Genomic DNA, 20,145 nt, shown 5'->3' with positions numbered 1-20,145 from the left:
TTCAAACAAAATTCTAATTAAGTTTAGTGTAAGGTTAATTAAACTTATTTTTGACTGAGTCTGCATCTTAATCCAAGTTCATTTAAATTTGTTCATGTTATGTTTCTTTGGCCGTTCTCCCACCAGGCGTGGAGCATCACGTACATCTCGTGGCTGACGTTCGTCTTCCTCATCTGGTCGTGCATGCTGTGGATGGTCCGCGACCGGCGCCACTACGCCATGGTGTCGTCGCCGTTCATGGTGGCCTACGGCAACCTCTTGATCGTGCTGCAGTACTTCTTCAGCTTTGAAGGCGTCGCGCAAGTGCCGGGACTCTCCGTGCCCAAGAAGAATTATTTTCACTCCATCTCTTCCAAGGTTTTTTTTTTTTTTTTTTAATCCTATCCTTCTAGATCCCCAAACGAGCTAATGCTAACCGACGGTATTCCCGCAGGTGTTGTGTCTGCTGAGCTTCTGGCTGCTACTGAGGCAAACCCTCACCGAGAGGTCGGAGAAACAGAAAGAGGACGAAGCGGGTCTCCTCGGCATTCAAGTGGAGGACCAAAAGATCAAAGGTGAATGGAAAGGAGGCCACGTCGCTCGCCCGTCGAGGGACTGAACCGCGACCTCACGAATGAATGATAGACCCCGTGCGTCTTCTATAGAGAAAGAGGAATCCGAGCAAGAAGATGAGGGGGACATCATGCACGTGCTGGGCAATCTGGTCATGGCCCTGCTGGTCAAGTATTGGATCTACATCTGTGGCGGCATGTTCTTCTTCGTCAGCTTCGAAGGAACTATCGTCGTGTACAAGATCATTTACATGATGATGTTCCTTTCCTGCGTGGTGCTCTATCAGGTACACTCTTTCACAATTTTGATACTAAATAATAATTAGCACTGTCACTGTTCAGCAACAAATTTGGAGCATTATTGTAGATAAAGTCATAAACTATATAGGAGAGATGTAGTTTCTCAACAAGAAATGTGTAATCTTATAATTTTATAATAGTAGTAAGAGAATAAAGGCAAAACGCCTGGTGAAAAGAAATATATATATATATCGTTTTAATTATATATATATATATTTTACAAAGTTTAACAGGATTAATTCCAAAGGAAAAGCTTTACACGGACAGAAATGAATTCAAATTATTATTAGTATTATCAATTGTAAAGTTATTACAGATAAAGAAGATTTAAAATGCTGACCAAAAAGATTCAAATTTACTGCATTCATGACCTGATTAGTAAAAATGAACACAATTTTTCACAAAAAACAGTTAGATTTTCCTAATAATTAAGTCTTATAGCCAAATGCAGTCTCCGCATTAAAAGGAGTTTACTGTTCAGCATTCTACAAGCACAAACAAAAGGGACAGACAGACACAATGTATCCAAGCTTATTGTTTTCTTCCTTCCAAATTGCAAATTCAATATCCGTCTAGTCGGGGCATGCTGACCGTTATTGCCGCCTCATAAAAATTGACCGCTTTGTAATCCAATCGCCCGAAAACCAAAACGCTCGCATTCGGTCCCCCCCCCCCCGTCATTGAACGCATCGCCAGCCATTGCCCTGGCAATAATCCAATCCAATCCAATCCAATCCTAAATAACCCGTTTACCCTGGCCGTAGGTACACTACGAATGGTGGCGAAAACTACTCAAGTACTTTTGGATGTCCGTGGTCATGTACACCATGCTGGTCCTCATCGCCGTCTACACCTTCCAATTCCGACCCGATTCCGCCGAGAACAAAGACAGGTGAGGTCATGGCATCTTCCCGTCGCAGTGGACCAACTCTTAAGACTCGTCGTGTCGTGCAGTTTTAAGGACCTGGGCCTGGAGAAGTTTGAGCTTTCTGAGCTGTTCACCAGGATTTTTATTCCCACTTCCTTCCTTCTCGTGTGCATCTTGCACTTGCACTACTTCCACCAACGTTTTCTGCAGCTCACCGACCTGCAGGCGGTGGTGGCCAAAGAGGAGAGCACCATCTACAGGTGAGTGAGATGTTTGTCCTTTTAACTTTTAACTTCTGGAATTATTTATGGTGTTTTGAGCGGAGGGTGTCATTATTTGGAATTTATTGGAATTGTGCGCAGTGGCAATTCTGCTAACCTCCTGGCAAGAGAAGTCATCCCATCAAGTCACTCGTTGCCAGACATTTTTTAGAGTGGCCAACTCTTGATTGGCAGCTATTTTAGAGCTTTATATTCAATTATATTCCAGCGTTGAGCCGTTACTTGCTACCGTGGGGGCGGGCGGTTTAGATGTGTTTCACAGCTCGGTGGTAGAAGCTGCGTGGAGACTTTAATGTCCTGTGGCGTTTTCCAGAGGGAGAAAAAGGGACTGTCTGGGCTGGGAGGAGCGTTAAATGATTCCACTGGCTTTCCACAGTAGTCTGCCAGTCTACGAGTCTCTGAGAGGGCGGCGAGTGGACGTCCAATCGACCACTTTGCTATGTTCACCACCCGCGACGGGTCCTTCCTGCTAAACCCTCTTGGCAATGGTTAAAAGATAAAAGTTTCCCCATAGGAAGAAATGGAGGATTTCTACTACTCATGTGTTGATTTGTTTGACTTTGACTCCTTTCTCTGATTACAGTGGTACCTCGAGATACGAGCTTAATGCGTTCCGGGACTGAGCTCGTATGTCGATTTTCTCGTAACTCAAACGAACGTTTCCCATAGAAATGAACTAAAACAAATTAATTTGTTCTGACTCTGAAAAAACACCCAAAACAGGATATTGGATTGGAAAAACATTTTTTTTGCACGGCGACACGCTCGTAACATAACATAAAGACATTTAATTGAACTTGGATTACGATGCAGACACGCTCAAAAATGAATCTAATCTAACCTTACACTAAATGTAATTCTAATTTTGTTTAAAATTTTGATACCTTTCTTCTCCCGGGTTGGCTCTATTTGCCCCACCTCCACCTTGACTTTCAGATGCAGCTAAGTCACATGTGTCAAAGTGGCGGCCCGAGGGCCAAATCTGGCCCGGCACATCATTTTGTGTGGCCCGGGAAAGTAAATCATGAGTGCCGACTTTCTGTTTTAGGATCAAATTAAAATGAAGATTATAGATGTATATTAAATTTCCTGATTTTACCCCTTTTAAATCAATAATTGTCATTTTTTTAATCCATTTTTTCTGTGTTTTTAGTTCAAAAATCATTTTGTAAAATCTAAAAATATATTTAAAAAAAAAGCTCAAATAAACATTGTTTTAGATCTATAAAAAACTGAATATTCAGGGCTTTTAAATCCAGTTCTTTTAATCCATTTATTTAAAAAAAAATCTAAATATTATATCTAAAATGGTCCGGCCCACGTGAAATCAAGTTGACGTTAAAGCGGCCCGCAAACCAACCCGAGTCTGACACCCTTGGTCTAGAATGAAATTCCCAAAACTGCGCATACTTCATGTTGTGTTTTTGGGGGGATTTTCTTTGTCTTTTTGTCTTTGTGACTTGCTGTAATCTGTGCGCTACCGATCTTCCTCCTCTCGCAGCCACGCTAAAGTCAGCGGGCGTGTATATCTGATCATGAATAGGTGGGTAAGAAGCTCGCTTTCTCTGGCTTCCACTTCCCGATCCACCCATCAACTTGTGACATTTCTCCTTGTCCCTTCCAAATGACCTCCCCTCACCATCTGACCCACCTTCCCCCGATTTACCCTCAACTACTTCTTCTGTAAATTAATTGAACTACGACCGCTCTGCTCACTCCTTAAACATCTCAATAGCCGGAAGACATGATGAACGCACCATCCGTCCATGTAATTTTTTTTTTATTTCGGAGAGGTAATGAATGAAATGAACCAGACCTGGGTCCCGCCAGGCTTATAAAACACTCCACCAGACATACTATAAACTAAGCATATATTTTACTAGGTAAATGCATGTTTTAATACTCGACTTTATCCTTTGCCTTGTTCCTTCCTACTCCTTTTCCGGTTAGGTGAATTTGGATGTGCTTGTCACCCCGATGATTGAAATCCCCCCCCTAGAATTCGAGCATTTGAATGCAACACGATTCTGTCTACACATTCCGTGTGATGTTATGGATTTCTCTCTTGCTCATTCTGTGCACTTTTTTTATTGTCCTGAGCAGCATCAAGCAAAAAATAGGTCAGGAGCAAAAGTAAGTGTCAGCATATCCCGTAATGATGATAATAATAATAATAATAATATCACAGTTGCTTGTGATTGACATGCAGCCAAACCCCCCTCTGATTGAGCGTAAACCCTAAGATCGAGTCGGGTTTTTGTAAAGAATGCCGAGAGAATGTTGCACCGCTTTTTGCACTTGGCTTCTTCGTCCAAATGAAGGAAAAAATCTTTGCGATGGAGAATCGGCTTGATTTTTCTCTGTACGTGTTGTTGTTGTGTCGTTTATGGACTCATGAGGACCAAAAAAACGGGCGATCCGAGTGCAGTAATCCTCAATTTCTATCATGTCGGAACGTAATTAGGCTGTTAAAATGGTAAGCGTGCTCTATAAAGGTGCCGATTGTTGCACGAGTTAATGATCTGTTTCCTGTGAGAAAACTAAAAACTTGATATTTCTAAATGTTCTTCTGTGAAACATTTTGAAGTCGTGGTTGCTTTCCATCAGAAGGAAAAATGCAGATGAAATCATCATTAGCCTGTTAATTTGAAAAAAAAAAGATATATAGAAAAGATTTATAGGACATTAGTTGAAAATAATTGGCTGCCATTGACGCCGCTAGACGTCCAATTTTTTTTTTTTTCACTCGGAGAGGCTGGCAGTCAAAATACACTAGAGTTCCATTTACAGCATTTACAGCCAGTCTCCCCAGTTTTAAAGAATTGGTTGTCTATCGTAAATTTTAAGAGGTGAGTCAATATTAAATAGGGTCTTATTTCCTCTTTTGTTAGTTTTTTCCCCCACATTGCTTTTAATTAAAAACAACAAATGGTAGAAAAATGTCACTATTCTCTTTTATTTTTTTAATAACTGACATAAAAAGATGCACTTGTCCTGTAAATTTACTTAAAACCTTGATTTCATTGAAATTAGCATCAACACACAAGTCCTCATGTCCTCATAAATCCAAAGCGTCACAGTCTAACATGTTATGTGTCCTTAAATCTTGTAACGCCAAGTTTTCCCACCAGGCTGGTTCACCCCGAAGGAAGTCTGGCCGACCTCACTATGCTCAGCGCCAGCTCCGGCGAAGCCTCGCTCTCCCGGAGCGAGGCGGCGGGCCAGCGGACCCCGGTGGCGGGTGAGGACGATTCGGCCGCCTCGTCCGCCGCCGCCGCTAAACCCGGCGGCCTCGCCGATGCCGGGCAGTCCAGCACGGACGACAGTCAGCGCTTCAGCATGGGCACCGAGCCAGAACCGAGCACCGAGCAGAGCTCCGGTATGACCGCAGTCCAAATTTTATCGCTTCTTTCAGAGAGAAAAACAAAGTGTCAACAAGTTTTCTCGTTGTTTTCTATTATGTTGATATGATCAGGATTCAGGTGACACTAAACACAACGCAATAACGGTAAATCGCGCCAGGCCTGGTTCCAGCTCGGTCTTATCTTTATCACTTCCTCCAAATGACTTTTGAATAATTCATTGAAATCCACGTTTTGGCGGAGTTTGCGAGAGGAGAATATCCCGCCACCAAGATTTACGTGACTCCCACGGGCCAAAGTGCGCCTGTTAATCACCGCCCCCACGGTGCCTGTGGTCCATCTAGTGTACTTTTTTTTTTTCGTGGCTCAGATTTATGCAGCCTTTACGGTTCTGACGTGGTGCATAGCGCAAGCGCTCAGTGTTTTGTTTTTTTCTTCACATCGTTATATGATATTTTCCTTGGCAAAGGAGATTTTTGTATCTGTTGTAAAGCTCTGTCTTCAATTTTGATAGATTTTTATTTATTTTTTATCACTGTCTTTACAAGACAGTTAACACGTTATCTTACTATTGGAACGTGATCGTTTTGTTAAAGGCTCCATAAACTCTTTTGGACGCTTGTTAAAGTAGGAATTATTACGCGTATAATCCTAGAGCTGTTTTCACATGGTTTGGAGGTCCAACCGAGTTCTGCGTCTTATTATAAAATCAGGAGTTAAAAACGGGTTTACAATGCAAGCATGCCTGATGAATGGTAATCTTCTCGAGTTTTGATACCTTGTGAGATCTATGCTAATCTTCTTTTTCCAGACCTGAAGAGCAAATGGCACCTGGTGGTGGACCGACTGACGGTACTCTTCCTCAAGTTCCTGGAGTATTTCCACAAGCTGCAACTGTTCATCTGGTGGCTCCTGGAGATCCACATCATCAAAATTGTCTCCTGCTACATTGTGATGGTCTCCATCCGAGAGGTAATGCCAAATTCGAGCTAGCCACCTGCATCGTGCTAATAATCCTATGGCCCCGCAGCGCTAAGGTTGCGCCGACTGAAAAAAATATTGGACTCGCTAACAGCTTCTACGCTAACTTTTGCCCGGGCAGGTGTCTTTGCTCAACTGGGTGTTCCTGGCTTCGTGGGCCTTCGCCCTTCCCTACGGCCAGCATCGCCTCCTGGCGTCCAGCGTGTGCAGCGTCTGGACGTGCGTCATCATCGTCTGCAAGATGTTGTATCAGCTCAAGTCCATCAAGCCTCTCACTTACTCCCAGAACTGCACCATGGTGAGAAAATCCGCCACTCCGCGGTAGGAATTAAGGCAAAGGAGGAGCATTCAAGAGACCGTGTCGCTTCCTCGGGACAGCCGGCGGCCTACACCGAGGAGCAGCAGGACGAAATGGGCGGATCTCTGCTCTACAGTGGACCGGTGGATCCTGCCAACTGGGTGGGACTGCAGAAGAACGATGACCTGCTTGGCTACATCAGGGTAAGTGGTAATGACTGCATTTGCTCCCAAAAAAAAAAACACGTACGTATACAAGGCGTTTCTACATACAGGGACTGAGTTAGGCTTTTCAATGGTTTATTTGTAAGCGAACATGAGCAAATTCCACTCGTCCAGTCCTCCCTCTCTCATGCCAGTCAGACCTGTGGTGCATTTGGGGATGATAGATCTGAAAAATAACTTCAGGGGGCAGGGTAAGAAGGAGTGAGACCAATTTAAAGGAGATTTAGTTTATTACCAGACTGCAGAATGGGGAGAGCTTAAACAGCGTGAACCGCTCACAGTCTGTTGTCCTGCAACTCTCTCCGAATGACCAGTGAGTGAGTCTTATGTACAGGCAAAGCTGACAGAACTTTGGACAGATACGTTTTAGTCATTTGCAAGGCAAAAAGTAATTGATCAGTGTCGGACAGTTGAGTATTTGTGCTGACATGTCAACCCAATAATAAGACTAAGATTGATTAATCAGTCAGACAGTTGAGTGTTTATGCTGACATGTCAGCCATTCAGAGGGATGCTGTTATACTTCAATAAGGGGACACGCCAGAAAACCGAGCTCTCGTCACATTCAAATCACAGCACGAAACATACAAGCATCCCTGATTCGTGACATTATCATTCTTACTTTTAAGGTTACGCCAACCGGAAGTGGTTTGACTTTGACCGTTGGTGACGCAAGGTCTGCGTGGAATCAAAAGGCCATTTGCTGTTTTCGTATGACGGTTTAACTTTAGGTCCAAACACAGCATATCCATACCGATCTGCGTTGGTATTTCATTCTTTTCTCAGGTTAAATTTTTTTAATTTATTTTTTTAATAATGTTGAGTTTCGTTTCTCTGGTAAATACTCGAATGAATCGAGAAGACCCAGATTTTTTCCTTTGGGGTCATCATGTGAAAAAAGGATCATCCTAGCTGTCGAGACACAGCGGTCGTAATGTCGTAGGTCGAGGACATCGTAACCTGAGGAATCCTTGTAAAGCGTTTTGGTAAATAAAATCATGCAAAAAAATGACAAACCGTGTTTGTGTCCACAGCACAACCTCCTGATCCTGGCCCTGCTGGCGTTTGAGGTGACCATCTACCGCCACCAGCTGTACTTCCGCCTAAGAAACAAGCTGTCGCCTCCCGCCGCCCGCATCATCTTCCACGACGTGACGCGACAACACCTGGACGTGGGCATCGTGTGCTTCATCAAATACTTCATCAATTACTTCTTCTACAAGTTCGGCCTGGAGGTGGGTGCCTCGGCTTTTTCCGGCGTCGGCCGACGCGGTGCCCGATCAATCAAAGCGCTCCTCTCTCTTTCTGTCTCTCGGCAGACTTGCCTGCTGTTGTGCGTGAATGTGATCGGCCAGCGGATGGACTTTTACTCCACGTTGCACGCCCTGGCCCTGGTCGCCGTCATGTACCGGCGCCGTCGCAAGGCCATCGCTGAAATTTGGCCCAAGTACTGCTGTTTTCTGGCCTGCATGCTGACCTTCCAGTACTTGGTCTGCATTGGGATCCCACCCGCCGCATGTAAAGGTCTGCAAATGTTCTTTCTGATTTTTAGGCTTCCCACTTCAATTTTGACACCCAACATCATTTAGGGAAAATAAAATTAATGTTTCTGTTCATTTAAAAAAAAATGTAATACTAGATACAAAATACTTACTGTAGGTGTACTTTCCACATTATTCCATTTATACAATCAAATACTGTATATAAAAAATAAATACATATTTTTTTTGTAAAAATCATGTTTTTATTTAGCAAACTATTCTCAAATCATATATAAAAAAATTACTTAATCCATTTAAACTTAAATAAAAGACAAAAAACGATAAAATTTGGTGCTGAAATCATTTAAATAATCAAATGTGATTTGTGTCATATCAAAGTTTTCACCTCATACTAATATAGCTACATTATGGTAATTTTAATATAGTTTACACGATATAAAATGTATAGTAATTACTTTTGTATCCAATGGTATACTTCATGTAGTGATATAAACAAAATAGATGAATGCCAATGTTACTTAATCAATGTGTAAAATGACTATAAATACAAAGTATACATGCTTCTCGTATAGTATCTAATACTGGTTAACTCTTTTAGTACTGTTGATGATAGGCGTCCAATCATGTGTTCTGCTGTGATTTTTTTTCACCATGAAACTAAGAAAACCATTTGAAGTGAGAGGGCTGAACATTCCTTCATTCGCTGTCAGCCCTCCTAGTTCAAATGGATTGGACATGTACCACTGTCAATGTCAGCCAATGATTAAGTGGTCAACCAATCCCGATGGTCTTTTCCTCCTCCTGCCCATTTTCAGACTACCCCTGGAGGTTCCCCACTTCCACGGCCGACTCCAACGTGATCAAGTGGCTTTACGTTCCCGACTTCCTGTCCAAGCCCAATCCGTCCTTTCTCATCTGTACGTCCCGTGACCTTTTCCCACCTCGCCGCCGCGCTTCGGGCCCGACTAAAGCGAGCGTGCTCCTTCTTTTTCCTTCCCTCCAGACGACTTCATGCTGCTGCTGTGCGCCTCCATGCAGAGGCAAGTGTTTGACGACGAGAACAAGGCGGCCGTGCGCATCATGGCCGGCGACAACGTGGAGATCTGCCGAGACCTGGACGCGTCTTCCTTCAGCGTACACAACCCCGTACCAGACTTTATCCATTGCAGGTGAGCCGTCCACAAAAAAAAGACTCACGCCGACGTCTCAACTTTCGGCCGCCGCAAATATCGCGCCTTTAGAGAGCCGTGCGGTCAGGCGAGGCGGCGAGCGCCCTTTTGAGGCACGGGGTCAGGACGCGTTAGGCGACGACCATCGATCGCCCGCGTAGTGTTTTACCGCACAAAGCGGTCAAGTCTTTTATTAACGCACTCTACGTCCATCAACAAAGCCTCGGCGCGAGGTTCGAGAGCACGCCGCGGCCGCCCTGCACTTATTCCATCGCCGTTTCCCCCCACCGGGATCAAATTACGGATGGCGAGCGGGGGTGGGGGCGGGGGTAGAAATCCATAATCTGTAAAAACACTCTGTCGGTCACTTGCGCTACTTAGGCACCCCCCACCCCACTCCTGCGCTCTAACTCAATAAATAGCTTTCAAGTATGGAAAAGGTATTTTGAAGCATCAAGGCGCCGGCGGATCATCCCCAACTGGCCGTCAAATGAACGCCGCTTCCTATGTTTTCACCGCATCGTGTAATGGACGCTGCTGGCTTTTTGCAGATAGGCAGACGTGCCTGGCGTCATACTACGGAAAGCGTTTCCACTTTGCCTTTCGAGTGTACGTGCAGAAGTATTGACGTGACAAATTGGAAAGTCAATTTTGACTTTGGATATTTTTTACTTTACAAATGAACCTCTTTTTATATATACGTACAGTGGTACCTCGATATACGATCTTAATCCGTTCCAGGACTGAGCTTTTCGTATGTCAAGCTTTTCGTAACTCGAGCGAACGTTTCCCATTGAAATGAATTGAAAACAAATTAATTCGTTCCAACCGTCTGGGGAAAAAAACAAAAAAAGATATTGGATTGGAAAAAATGTTTTATTTTTTCTAATTCGCCATCTATTAACAAAGTAAGACATAACTAGTGGTTAAATAGTAATAAAATGTGTTTAATAGAACTAAAATTAGATGCATTTCGCGGAGGGGGGGGGGGGGGTTGCTTTCGGGGGGACTTTCCACGACAACACACTTGTAACCGAACAAACAAATTTAAATGAACTTGGATTAATATATACAGACACTCAAACATACGTTTAATGTAACTTTACACAAAACTGAATTCTAATTTTGTTCCTTCGTTCTGGGCGGGTTAGCTGTTTGCCACGCCTCCACCCTCACGTTGGCTATCGATGGGCTGTTTGCTGTTGTACGTATTCCCTTCAAAATATTCCCAAAATGATGCTCACAAATGTCCTCACAATAGGATAACGCACGACCACTTCCCAACGAGAAGTAGTCTTGAATGAGCGATCATTCAACATGAAGGTATGCCATAAACTAACACAGGTTTGCTTTCTTAACTCTAGCGCTCAATAAATATAGGACTTTTTTTCATGTTCCAAAAAAACTATTCATTTACTACCATCGCCTCCAAGTTCAAATGGATCGAATTTTTTAGCGTAAATGATGGCAGTCAATGTGTTTGCTACTGTTTTTTTGTGAATATTTTTCTCTCTCCTCTTTTGAACCGCAGGTCCTATCTGGACATGCTGAAGGTGATCATGTTCAGCTACCTTTTCTGGTTCGTCTTGACCATCATCTTCATCACGGGGACCACACGAATCAGCGTCTTCTGCATGGGCTACCTGGTGGCCTGCTTCTACTTCCTGCTCTTTGGCGGAGAGCTCCTGCTCAAGCCCATCAAGAAGATTCTCCATTTTTGGGACTTCCTCATCGCCTACAACATCTTTGTCATCACCATGAAGAACATTTTGTCCGTGAGTACACAACTTGCCACACACAATGATGTCCAACAAGAATTTTTCTTGAAATATGACATTCCATACGTTTCAAGAAGTGATGTACACCGCCAACCTTGCACGCCAGATGGATATATCTTCCAAGAATATAATATTACACAGTTTAATGAAAACGTTTTTAGCGACGGACTTTGCGGAAATTACGTGTATTTCCAACAAAACTTCAGGAATTGACCTACTCTCTACAATGCATTCATATATATAATTGGAAAAGATTGCATCAGTACCTTTCAGGATTAAAAAAAAAAAAGAGTGATAATATGGCAAGAATTATTGCAAGTGAAGCAGAAAAACGGCTTTTTGGGATTTTCTTTACTTTTTTTTAATGAGGAAATTTAGTGTATTTCTGAAAAAACCTAAAAGGTGAACAATCTACAAAACATGTATTTTAAGGGATATTTTCTTCCTGGTGACAACTGTAGGTCCCAACTAGACACTTGAGATCTTCAAGACTCTACTACAGGGGTAGGGAACCTATGGCTCGGGAGCCACATGTGGCTCTTTTGATGGGTGCCTCTGGCTCTTTGCTAACCTGTGAGCTAAAATATGGAAATCGCTGGTGACAGAACTGAGATATTACATCTAGAACTGCTTTAATCTTCATTTTTTTGTAGTAGACTCTTCTGGAATGCATCCTCTCATTGATTAGCAACAGTATAAGAATCTTTTTTTAAAAAAATCATTTTTTTCCACTTTAAAAGTGGTGAAATTACAAAAAAAAAATTTGAAAAGGCACTCGTTTACATGTATGTGTTTTGACTTTTAAATTTGTAGTATGCCTCACAAGGAATAACATTGGAAAATATGAATTGTTTGTGGCTCTCTTCGTCAAAAAGGTTCCCGACCCCTGCTCTACTATTATGATAAAACAATCAAAAACCAAAAATTGAGGAATAATAGGAACATTTTAAAGACATTTCAAAATGTTGACTTTGTCCTTATTCCAAACAGTTCAACAGTAATCTACTGAAAACAAATATGAACATATTTTGATGATTATTCTTTCTTTCTTTTGCCAGATCCTGGCTTGCGGCTACATCGACTCTCTGATCCGCAACAAGTGCTGGCTCATCCAGCTTTTCAGCCTGTCCTGCACCATCAAGGACTACAACTTAGACACCAACCAGGAAGGCGTGGGTAAGAAAAGCTTCCACACGCGCACGTCCGACCGCGACCGCAACCGCGACCTTGACACGCTGAACCCGAGCAGAAGCGGAAAAGCGCTGCGAGCTCCCCAAGGACCAGGCGGGCATCATCTGGGACAGCATCTGCTTCGCCTTCCTCCTGCTGCAGCGCCGCGTCTTCATGAGCTACTACTTCCTTCACGTGGTGGCCGACATCAGAGCCGCGCAGATCCTGGCCTCCAGGTACGCACGTGGCGCTCGGTCCGTAGAGCCGGACGCCGTTCTCAGCGGCGCTCTGCGCGCGTTGTGTCGTCCAGGGGGGCGGAGCTCTTCCAGGCCACCATCGTCAAAGCGGTACGGGCGCGGCTGGAAGTGGAGTGCAAATCCGTGGAGCAGCTCAAACGACAGTAAGACACCGCACTGTTAACCCTTTATAATAATAATAATAATAATAATAATAATTGACTCGACAAAAGCCTAATTGTCATCATACCCAGAAACTGCGTATGACGAAATTGGTAGTGCTTCTCCATAAGGTGCGTTTTCCCGGCAAAAGACCCAAATAAGTGAAAATAATAAATACAACACTTATTTCAATGATCTGGAACCATTTTTTTTATTGAGGGACATGCTCCGAGTTCATTTGAATTGTTTTGATTTGTTTTTATTAATATTTGATTCATCAATTTCAAATTATATTAGGACGATTATTTTACTCCTGAAGGTCGACACTGCCCCCGGTGCTCAGTGACATATTCTCCAATTGTTATTTGGCTTTTCCCCCCCAATTTCATTCATTCGTTCATATTCTGAAGCGCGTTATCCTCATTAGGGTCGCGGGGGGTGCTGGAGCCTATCCCAGCCAGAGGCAATGGACACACTGAATTGGCCTAGGGGCAATTTTAGAGTGTCCAATCAGCCTATCATGCATATTTTTGGAATGTGGGAGCAAACCGGAGTACCTGGAGGAAACCCACGCAGGCCCAAGGAGAACATGCAAACTCCACACAGGTGGACCGACCTGGATTTGAACCCAGGACCCCAGAGCTGTGAGGCCGAGGTGCTTAACCACTCAACCTCCGGGCCGCCTCCCCCCAATTTCATATTTGTATTATTGTTCTTACACTGTAAACTAGTTGTGATGATATTACTGTAACCATCTTTGTTTATTTTACTACCTTCTTTGCTTCTGAATGATAATTGATATATTGTGTTTTGTTAGTTTGTAAAATGATTGACACCTCGACACATTGAAAATTCCCACACTTGAGGTAAAACTATAACATTCCACAATTGCGATATCTTGATCCCCGATTAAGAATTACGGTAGCGTGTCGCGTCACATGGAATCCACATACTAAGCCCCTCCCCTTTCCCATCCTTTGCATGTGCTCAGGATGGAGCGCATCAAAGTGCGCCAACAAAAGTTTAAGCGCGGCAAGGAGAAGATGCTAAGCGTAGCGCAGGAGTCTACGGACGGACAGACGCCTGCCCCGCCCCCCGCCGATGAGGACGAGGGTATGGCCGTGGCCCGCGCCCGTGCTGATGATGCTGAGCTAACGCCGCCGCTCTTCCTAAGCTACTTACTTTGTGTGGTGTTGCACTGATGTCATTTGTAAAATTTTAGGAGCGCAGCGAGCCAAAGCCAAGACCAAAAAAAAGCACTGGTGGAGGCCGTGGGTCGACCATGCTTCTAGTAGGTTGACCCCTCCCTCTCTTTTGCTCTCTCCTCCGCTCCCATTGGCCCTTGTGTCCTCGACCAGAACGCCACCCGGCGTTCCCGATCCGTCCGAGGGCTCCCGAGGGAACGGCCGTCGTCCTCTGGTCTCTTTTTTTTAGTCCTTTTCTGTCTCTATTTGAGGACGCTTGTCCAAGAGCCGCTTTCAAAGTTCGACGTGCGCTCGTAGTGCGACGACATGGCCTTAAATAGACACGAGGGCAACGAGCCAATGAGAAAAGGACTAACGGCCAGAGGCGGGGCTTGTGTTTTAAACACCCGAAGAGCCCGCGGTGGGGAATTGCTCTGTTTTTTTTTCGCAAAGAGATGAAGTCCTCTCGCCTCTCAAGGGTTCATTCTTTGCCCACAGACATGATCCAAACCAACGGGGGTCCCCGGAAAATAATAAAAGTCCATTTTTAAAACCATTGGCTTACTTAAAAAAAAAACTGAAAAATACATAATCTTAACTGATTTCTGCGTCTGTAGTGAAAGCGCCAGAAAGTGAGTTTTTGTTATCCACTTTTTAACACAGTACTTTAATGCGCCTTTTATGTGGTTAACTATGCACAAATAAATGCAATATATCGAACTACAAACTATATTATATCTCATTTAAACTATATTTTATGGGGCCATGCAGTCGTTTTGAGGAGATTCTAAAACCTCTTTCAACAGGATTTATGAATAAAGGATTATGAAACTTCTCAAGATATATCCATAAAATCAAACGGAAGAAATGAGTAAATTTGAGGTTACTGAGGTCAAAGGTCACTGAGGTCAAAAAGGAATTTTGCGAAAATTAGTTTCATGCATAATGAGAGTGCCCAGTTGACCAAATATGGCAATGGAATGGTAGACGATTGGATAAATAATCAACCCCCCCCCCAAAAAAATTGCATTAATATGGCGTGGGATCAAATGAAGAAAACCATCACTTAGCATTAAAATAATAATATTCCTATCTGGTTATGCTTTAATAGCGGTTTGTTTTCTAAACTCGCACAGTCCAAAATAAACATGAGAGATCAATCAATTCTGCCTTTTCGTATTCTCAAACCACAACCTGTTGGTTCACGGATCATGTCGGCTCCCAATTTTCTCCGCTCCAGCACCCCCCAAATCCCCAGCCGTACTTCTGTTCGAGGACACAAGTCAGCCTTTTCTCTCTTCAAACTTCGCTGTCCGCTCTAATGACAAACGCACATCACGTCAGCGCTTCGTGCTCGTCGTGTTAGCGTCTTTGACCCCGCCGCCGCGTGTCGTCGCCGCCGCCGCCGTCCGCGCGACACCCAAATAACCTTCGCGCTGTGCCCGCCAGTGGTGAGAAGCGGCGAGTATTACTTGTTTGAAACCGACAGCGAGGAGGAAGAGGAGGAGGAAGACGTGAAAGAGGAGGAGCCGCCCAGGAGGTCCGCCTTCCAGGTACTTTGTGTCTTGTCTGATTGGCTCTTTTTAGGAAAGGATTTCCGCTTGAATGTAACACGGATCGAGGATTGAGTACTAACCCTCTCAACTTGTCTTCCCTGCACCACTTGTCTTTTTTCTTCTTCTTTTCTTTCCACCTGTGTGATGGTGGCCATCGCCCTTCCTTACCTCTACCACAACCGTTGTCTTTTTCCCAACAATAGCGAGCTATCGGGAAGTTTGTGTCGGCCGTTCTGGCCTTGCCCAAGTCTGTCATAAAGCTGCCTAAAACTGTGCTTCAATATGTAGTCAAGGCAGGAAAGGTAACAAAACTATTGCTTCATTTGTGCATGACTGTAAAGCGCATCGGGCTTCTACTTACAAGTCAGATGTCAAACTTATCTTACCGGGGGGCCTATTGATGCCTTCAGAGGGGCAATATTTTTGTCAAATTAAATTCATAATAAATAGTCTGTTTTTGTGATTTTTTCTGGTTTTTACTATTTAGATTTTTAAATTAAAAGGAGAAATATTTTTTTCATTTTTCCAAAATGAATGAATCAGTTTAATTGTAAAGTAAAGTATACTAGTTAGTTCTGTGCATACATTTTGTTTAAATTTCATGAATGTGAATATGAAGTTAATGCAAATGAGCTATTTTCATGGCCACAGAAAATGACAATCTGGGCCAGATCTGGGCGCCGGGCCTTAAGTTTGACATCTTTGATTTTGAGTAATGGCCACAAAAGCCTTTCAGTGCATACAATGTCAATTGTGCGACCTTATGTCTGTGGCGATTGTTGTTGTTGTTGTTGTTGTTGTGTGAGGGACTTGGTCAATGAAATGGACTAGTTGGACCTTTTTCCAATGCATGTTTCCTGTTCAATGACTTGGTTCACGTGGGCACAAGCTTCTTTTTTAATGATTGCGTCTTCCGTCATCTGCAGTTCCTCTACCAGACTTGGATCAAAGACCCGAAAGCAGCCCTGAAAGCGAGAGCTAAGCAGAAACGCAAGTTCTGGAAAAGATACACTAAGGGTGCGAGAAGCAAAAAAAGCAAAAACAAGGAAGGTGAGTGGAACCAGATGAGGTCTATAATTTTTTTTAAATGGATTGGGACAAATTTCAAATGCGTTTCAATACATTTACATCCATTTCAAGGTAGACTAGCTAACCTTTATTTATTTTTTTAATGACTGGAAACTGTTCAAAAGCTTAACCTGGATTTGAGACGATCTAGAATTCATGAAATGTCTTTTTTGTCTTCTCCATCAGTCCACGTGGGCGTCGAGGTGGACGAGCTCTCGGAGAGCCTAGATAAAGATGGCAGTTCTGGACCAGGTTGGCTTTTTCTTCTTTTTTCCCCCCCTCTTCCTCCACCTTTCTTTCCTCTTAGCTTTTCTTTTGAAATATCTCACGCAGACAACATCTTCAAGCGTGTCTTCAACATCATCAAGTTCACGTGGGTGCTGCTGCAGACCACCGTGGACAGCTTCACCCGCTGGATGAACGAAGTCTGCCGGGAGTACATCGACATCTCCACCGTTCTGCGAATCGAGCGCTGCATGCTCACCAGGGAGGTCAAGAAGGTATGGCCGTGGCGGCGCCGGGGGCTCCCTGCTCCGTTGGAACGTCTGAGTGAAGACTCGGCCTCCTCCAGGGAAACGTGCCATCCAGGGAGAGCATCCACGTGTACTACCAGAAGGCCATGCGGCTCAACATGTCGCGGCAGGCCAGCGTGGAAATGCTCAGCGATGACGAGTCGGCGGCCGGCTCGACCAGGGTTCGGCGGAGGCGGAGGGGCTACCCGATGGAGAGCCAGGCTTCCACGGCCTCCAGGGACAGCATGTCGAGGTACGCCATTCATGGGACTTGATCCTCAATATTTTTGGATGGGCCAAACACCTGCTCAAAACAAAAAATATTTACCCCACTGGCAAAAATTCAATAGGAAGTCAGCCATTTTTGGTGAATTGTACTTTAATGGGCAAATCGGATGCACAAAAAAGTCTTAACAAGAGAAACAATCTAAGTAAACAAATCTTCAACTTTACCTTCTGACCTTTAAGTTTACGGTTGGCAAATTTTAATAATCTGTTCCCTTTCTTATCCCCCAAAAAATCCTGCAAATTTGATTATCGTTATACTTATACATTATACTCCTGTTTCATCTCAAACGTACTGCAACTTTGATCATATCAAACGGAGCAGATTTTGCCTGGACGATGCAGCACTAAAAAAAAAATAAAAAGCATCGCACCTAAAAAGTCAAAGACAGGATGGCGACTGCATTATTTCAGGTAAGGACCCCAAAATTGGATTGAAAGCACAAAAGTATTGGTTGTTACTTTTTTGTGTGGGAAGTCCTCCAAATTTTCTCATTGGAATGCACTAAAATGTTTGACAAGCGCGATCACTTAACATATGTGAGCATTTTTTCCACCGTTTCAGTCTGCCGCGTAAGCACACAAGCATCAATTTGTTTGGAATTGAAGTCACATATTTGCTATTAACTCATCTCGAATTCAAAGATTCCGAAAATTTCAATTTGGTGCTATGGCCTTTGACCTTATCACAACAAAAAATGCATCAAATATTGTGGCATCACTGTCATTGCATCTCAGTCAACGCTAACTCTCCATGTCACCCCGCTTTTTCCACCCGCCGCCATTGCCGCCCTCATCTCAGCGCATACACGGAAGCCACCACCTTGTTTTCCCGTCAGTCCACGCTGGAGGACCTGGACGGGATGCCCGAATGCATCCCCAAAACCAGCGAGCGGGCGCGGCCCAAACTGCGCAAGATGTACAGCGTGGACATGTCCAACTCGTCCATGGACAGCGCTAGCAGCTTCGTGTCCAGGTGCAACCGACCCCTGGACGCATTACACTCACGTGCACGCATGATTCAGGCATCCATCTCGTCACGTGTGATCTCATTGTGTTATTCACCTCGGTCAAGGAGATTCTATTTTTAAAGGGAATTAATTGGTTGGGCTTTTAACATAGCAAATGCGAATTAGAGGAGCACTCTGAGCGAGCAGACTTCTGCCTAAGCAGACAAATTCAAGGCATCTGCACATTTCTTAGAGTGGCCACTTCCTTCGCGTATCAAAACCTCTTTTCATCTTATCGCTTAGTCTGCCAACTTCGGTTAATTGGGCTAATCCATTGTTAAATTATAGCGAGATTCCAATGGAATCGCCACTTCCGTTTCATTTTGCAATCTCGTGCTGCAAGTTTGATGGTATCACTTTGTTCGTTCTTGAGTTATCTTCAACACTATACGACGTACGGAACCATTTCATTTCATTGGAATTAAACCAAGTAAAGGAAGCGTAATCCGATTCAATTGAAAAAAACTAACCTGATTTTGGACTGTTTTTTTAATTTTTTTACCAGCATTAAGCCGGTTTGAAATCAACAGAAGAAACCAAGCTTACAGTTTGTGTTGAAATAGACATCAGAAATTTGAAACATGCTAAAAGGTAGCTTAATTTCAATTGGACATACAAGTGACCTTGAACAACTTTAAACTGGTTAGAAAATGCTAGTTTCAGCTATTTGGGAGCTAAAAAGATAGCCTTGTGTTGTCCAACTTTCCTTGTCAGAGGTAATAACACATTGCATTGCTTTATTTTGATTCCCTATCCATCTCTCAAGCCTGCCTTTTGTTCAAAACCGTCACCTTTCTTCTCAAATCTTACGAGACATGTCCTCCAGACAGGGCACCGCGGAAACCATAGAAGAAGAAGGAGCGGAGGATCATCGGGAGGATGTGCGTCATCTCCCTCTCAAATCCCATGATTTGGAGGAGACCGAGGACCGACCCCAGTCCGAAGAAGTCCAGGAGGAACCGCCAGAGGGACAGGAAATAGAAGACGTGGAGGGGCGTGTCCTCAGCGGTGATGAACAGGATATAGAACGGGAGAGGAGCGTCATCTGGGGCTCTTTCACCCAAGACGAAGCGCCTTCTAGCGAGGACGCAGAAAGGGGAGGAGGAAGTCAGAAGGACTTCCCCCAGGCCGAGATCCACGCCGGGGGCGTCACCCGCACGCCGGAAACGGACGCCTCCAAGACGTCGGACGGCGACGTGCCGCCCAGCTACAGCAAGGCGGTCAGCTTCGACCGGCTGGAGATGAGCGACGACGACAGCGACGTGGACAAAAGGCGGCGGCGCCGCATGCTGGTGACTTCGGACAGCCGCTCGGACAGCAGGTCCGACATCCTACTGCCCTCCGTCACCACCGAGTTGACCGCCAGCGAACTGCTCCTCAACAAGTAAGACGCGCCACGCTCGGTCCGGTTGGGGCAGCCACAGCGGCGGATGCTATTATATATATATAGTTTATTATTATATATATAGTGTATATATAGTCTGTGGAGTCTCTCCGTAGCTCTTTCAGCAATAGACTGCTGCACCCTCATTCCAGGAAGGAGTGCTTCCGCAGATCCTTCCTCCCATCAGCTGTCAGGCTTTTAACAAAACAAATGGCTGAGTGTTAAGACCTACTGTATGCATGCATGTACATCTATATGTATGTA

At 44.2% G+C, this 20,145-nt stretch overlaps 1 protein-coding gene across 4 annotated transcripts in view; it reads left to right on the top strand.

Moving 5' to 3' along the window:
* The window catches only part of piezo2b (piezo-type mechanosensitive ion channel component 2b), a 50,096-nt gene that overhangs the window by 22,420 nt on the left and 7,531 nt on the right, over nt 1-20,145 (top strand). The window contains exons 13-41 of one of the 4 annotated variants that reach the window (XM_077615731.1): nt 127-357; nt 434-554; nt 645-838; nt 1,616-1,743; nt 1,806-1,979; nt 3,502-3,543; nt 4,104-4,133; nt 5,132-5,379; nt 6,174-6,334; nt 6,465-6,641; nt 6,722-6,844; nt 7,900-8,100; nt 8,185-8,389; nt 9,183-9,284; nt 9,371-9,536; nt 11,068-11,311; nt 12,373-12,490; nt 12,564-12,720; nt 12,795-12,884; nt 13,874-13,995; nt 14,105-14,173; nt 15,516-15,619; nt 15,826-15,924; nt 16,549-16,672; nt 16,877-16,942; nt 17,024-17,190; nt 17,262-17,455; nt 18,290-18,463; nt 19,324-19,881. In XM_077615731.1, the coding sequence (XP_077471857.1) occupies nt 127-357; nt 434-554; nt 645-838; nt 1,616-1,743; nt 1,806-1,979; nt 3,502-3,543; nt 4,104-4,133; nt 5,132-5,379; nt 6,174-6,334; nt 6,465-6,641; nt 6,722-6,844; nt 7,900-8,100; nt 8,185-8,389; nt 9,183-9,284; nt 9,371-9,536; nt 11,068-11,311; nt 12,373-12,490; nt 12,564-12,720; nt 12,795-12,884; nt 13,874-13,995; nt 14,105-14,173; nt 15,516-15,619; nt 15,826-15,924; nt 16,549-16,672; nt 16,877-16,942; nt 17,024-17,190; nt 17,262-17,455; nt 18,290-18,463; nt 19,324-19,881 (4,589 nt within the window). The remainder of the gene's footprint in view (nt 1-126; nt 358-433; nt 555-644; nt 839-1,615; nt 1,744-1,805; nt 1,980-3,501; nt 3,544-4,103; nt 4,134-5,131; nt 5,380-6,173; nt 6,335-6,464; nt 6,642-6,721; nt 6,845-7,899; nt 8,101-8,184; nt 8,390-9,182; nt 9,285-9,370; nt 9,537-11,067; nt 11,312-12,372; nt 12,491-12,563; nt 12,721-12,794; nt 12,885-13,873; nt 13,996-14,104; nt 14,174-15,515; nt 15,620-15,825; nt 15,925-16,548; nt 16,673-16,876; nt 16,943-17,023; nt 17,191-17,261; nt 17,456-18,289; nt 18,464-19,323; nt 19,882-20,145) is intronic. The other 3 variants (XM_077615733.1, XM_077615734.1, XM_077615732.1) reach the window with 3 other exon arrangements.

The sequence above is a fragment of the Stigmatopora argus genome, chromosome 12 (assembly GCF_051989625.1).
Source record: "Stigmatopora argus isolate UIUO_Sarg chromosome 12, RoL_Sarg_1.0, whole genome shotgun sequence".
In the NCBI taxonomy this organism is placed as follows: Eukaryota; Metazoa; Chordata; class Actinopteri; order Syngnathiformes; family Syngnathidae; genus Stigmatopora; species Stigmatopora argus.
This window is presented reverse-complemented; position numbering and strand designations above follow the sequence as displayed.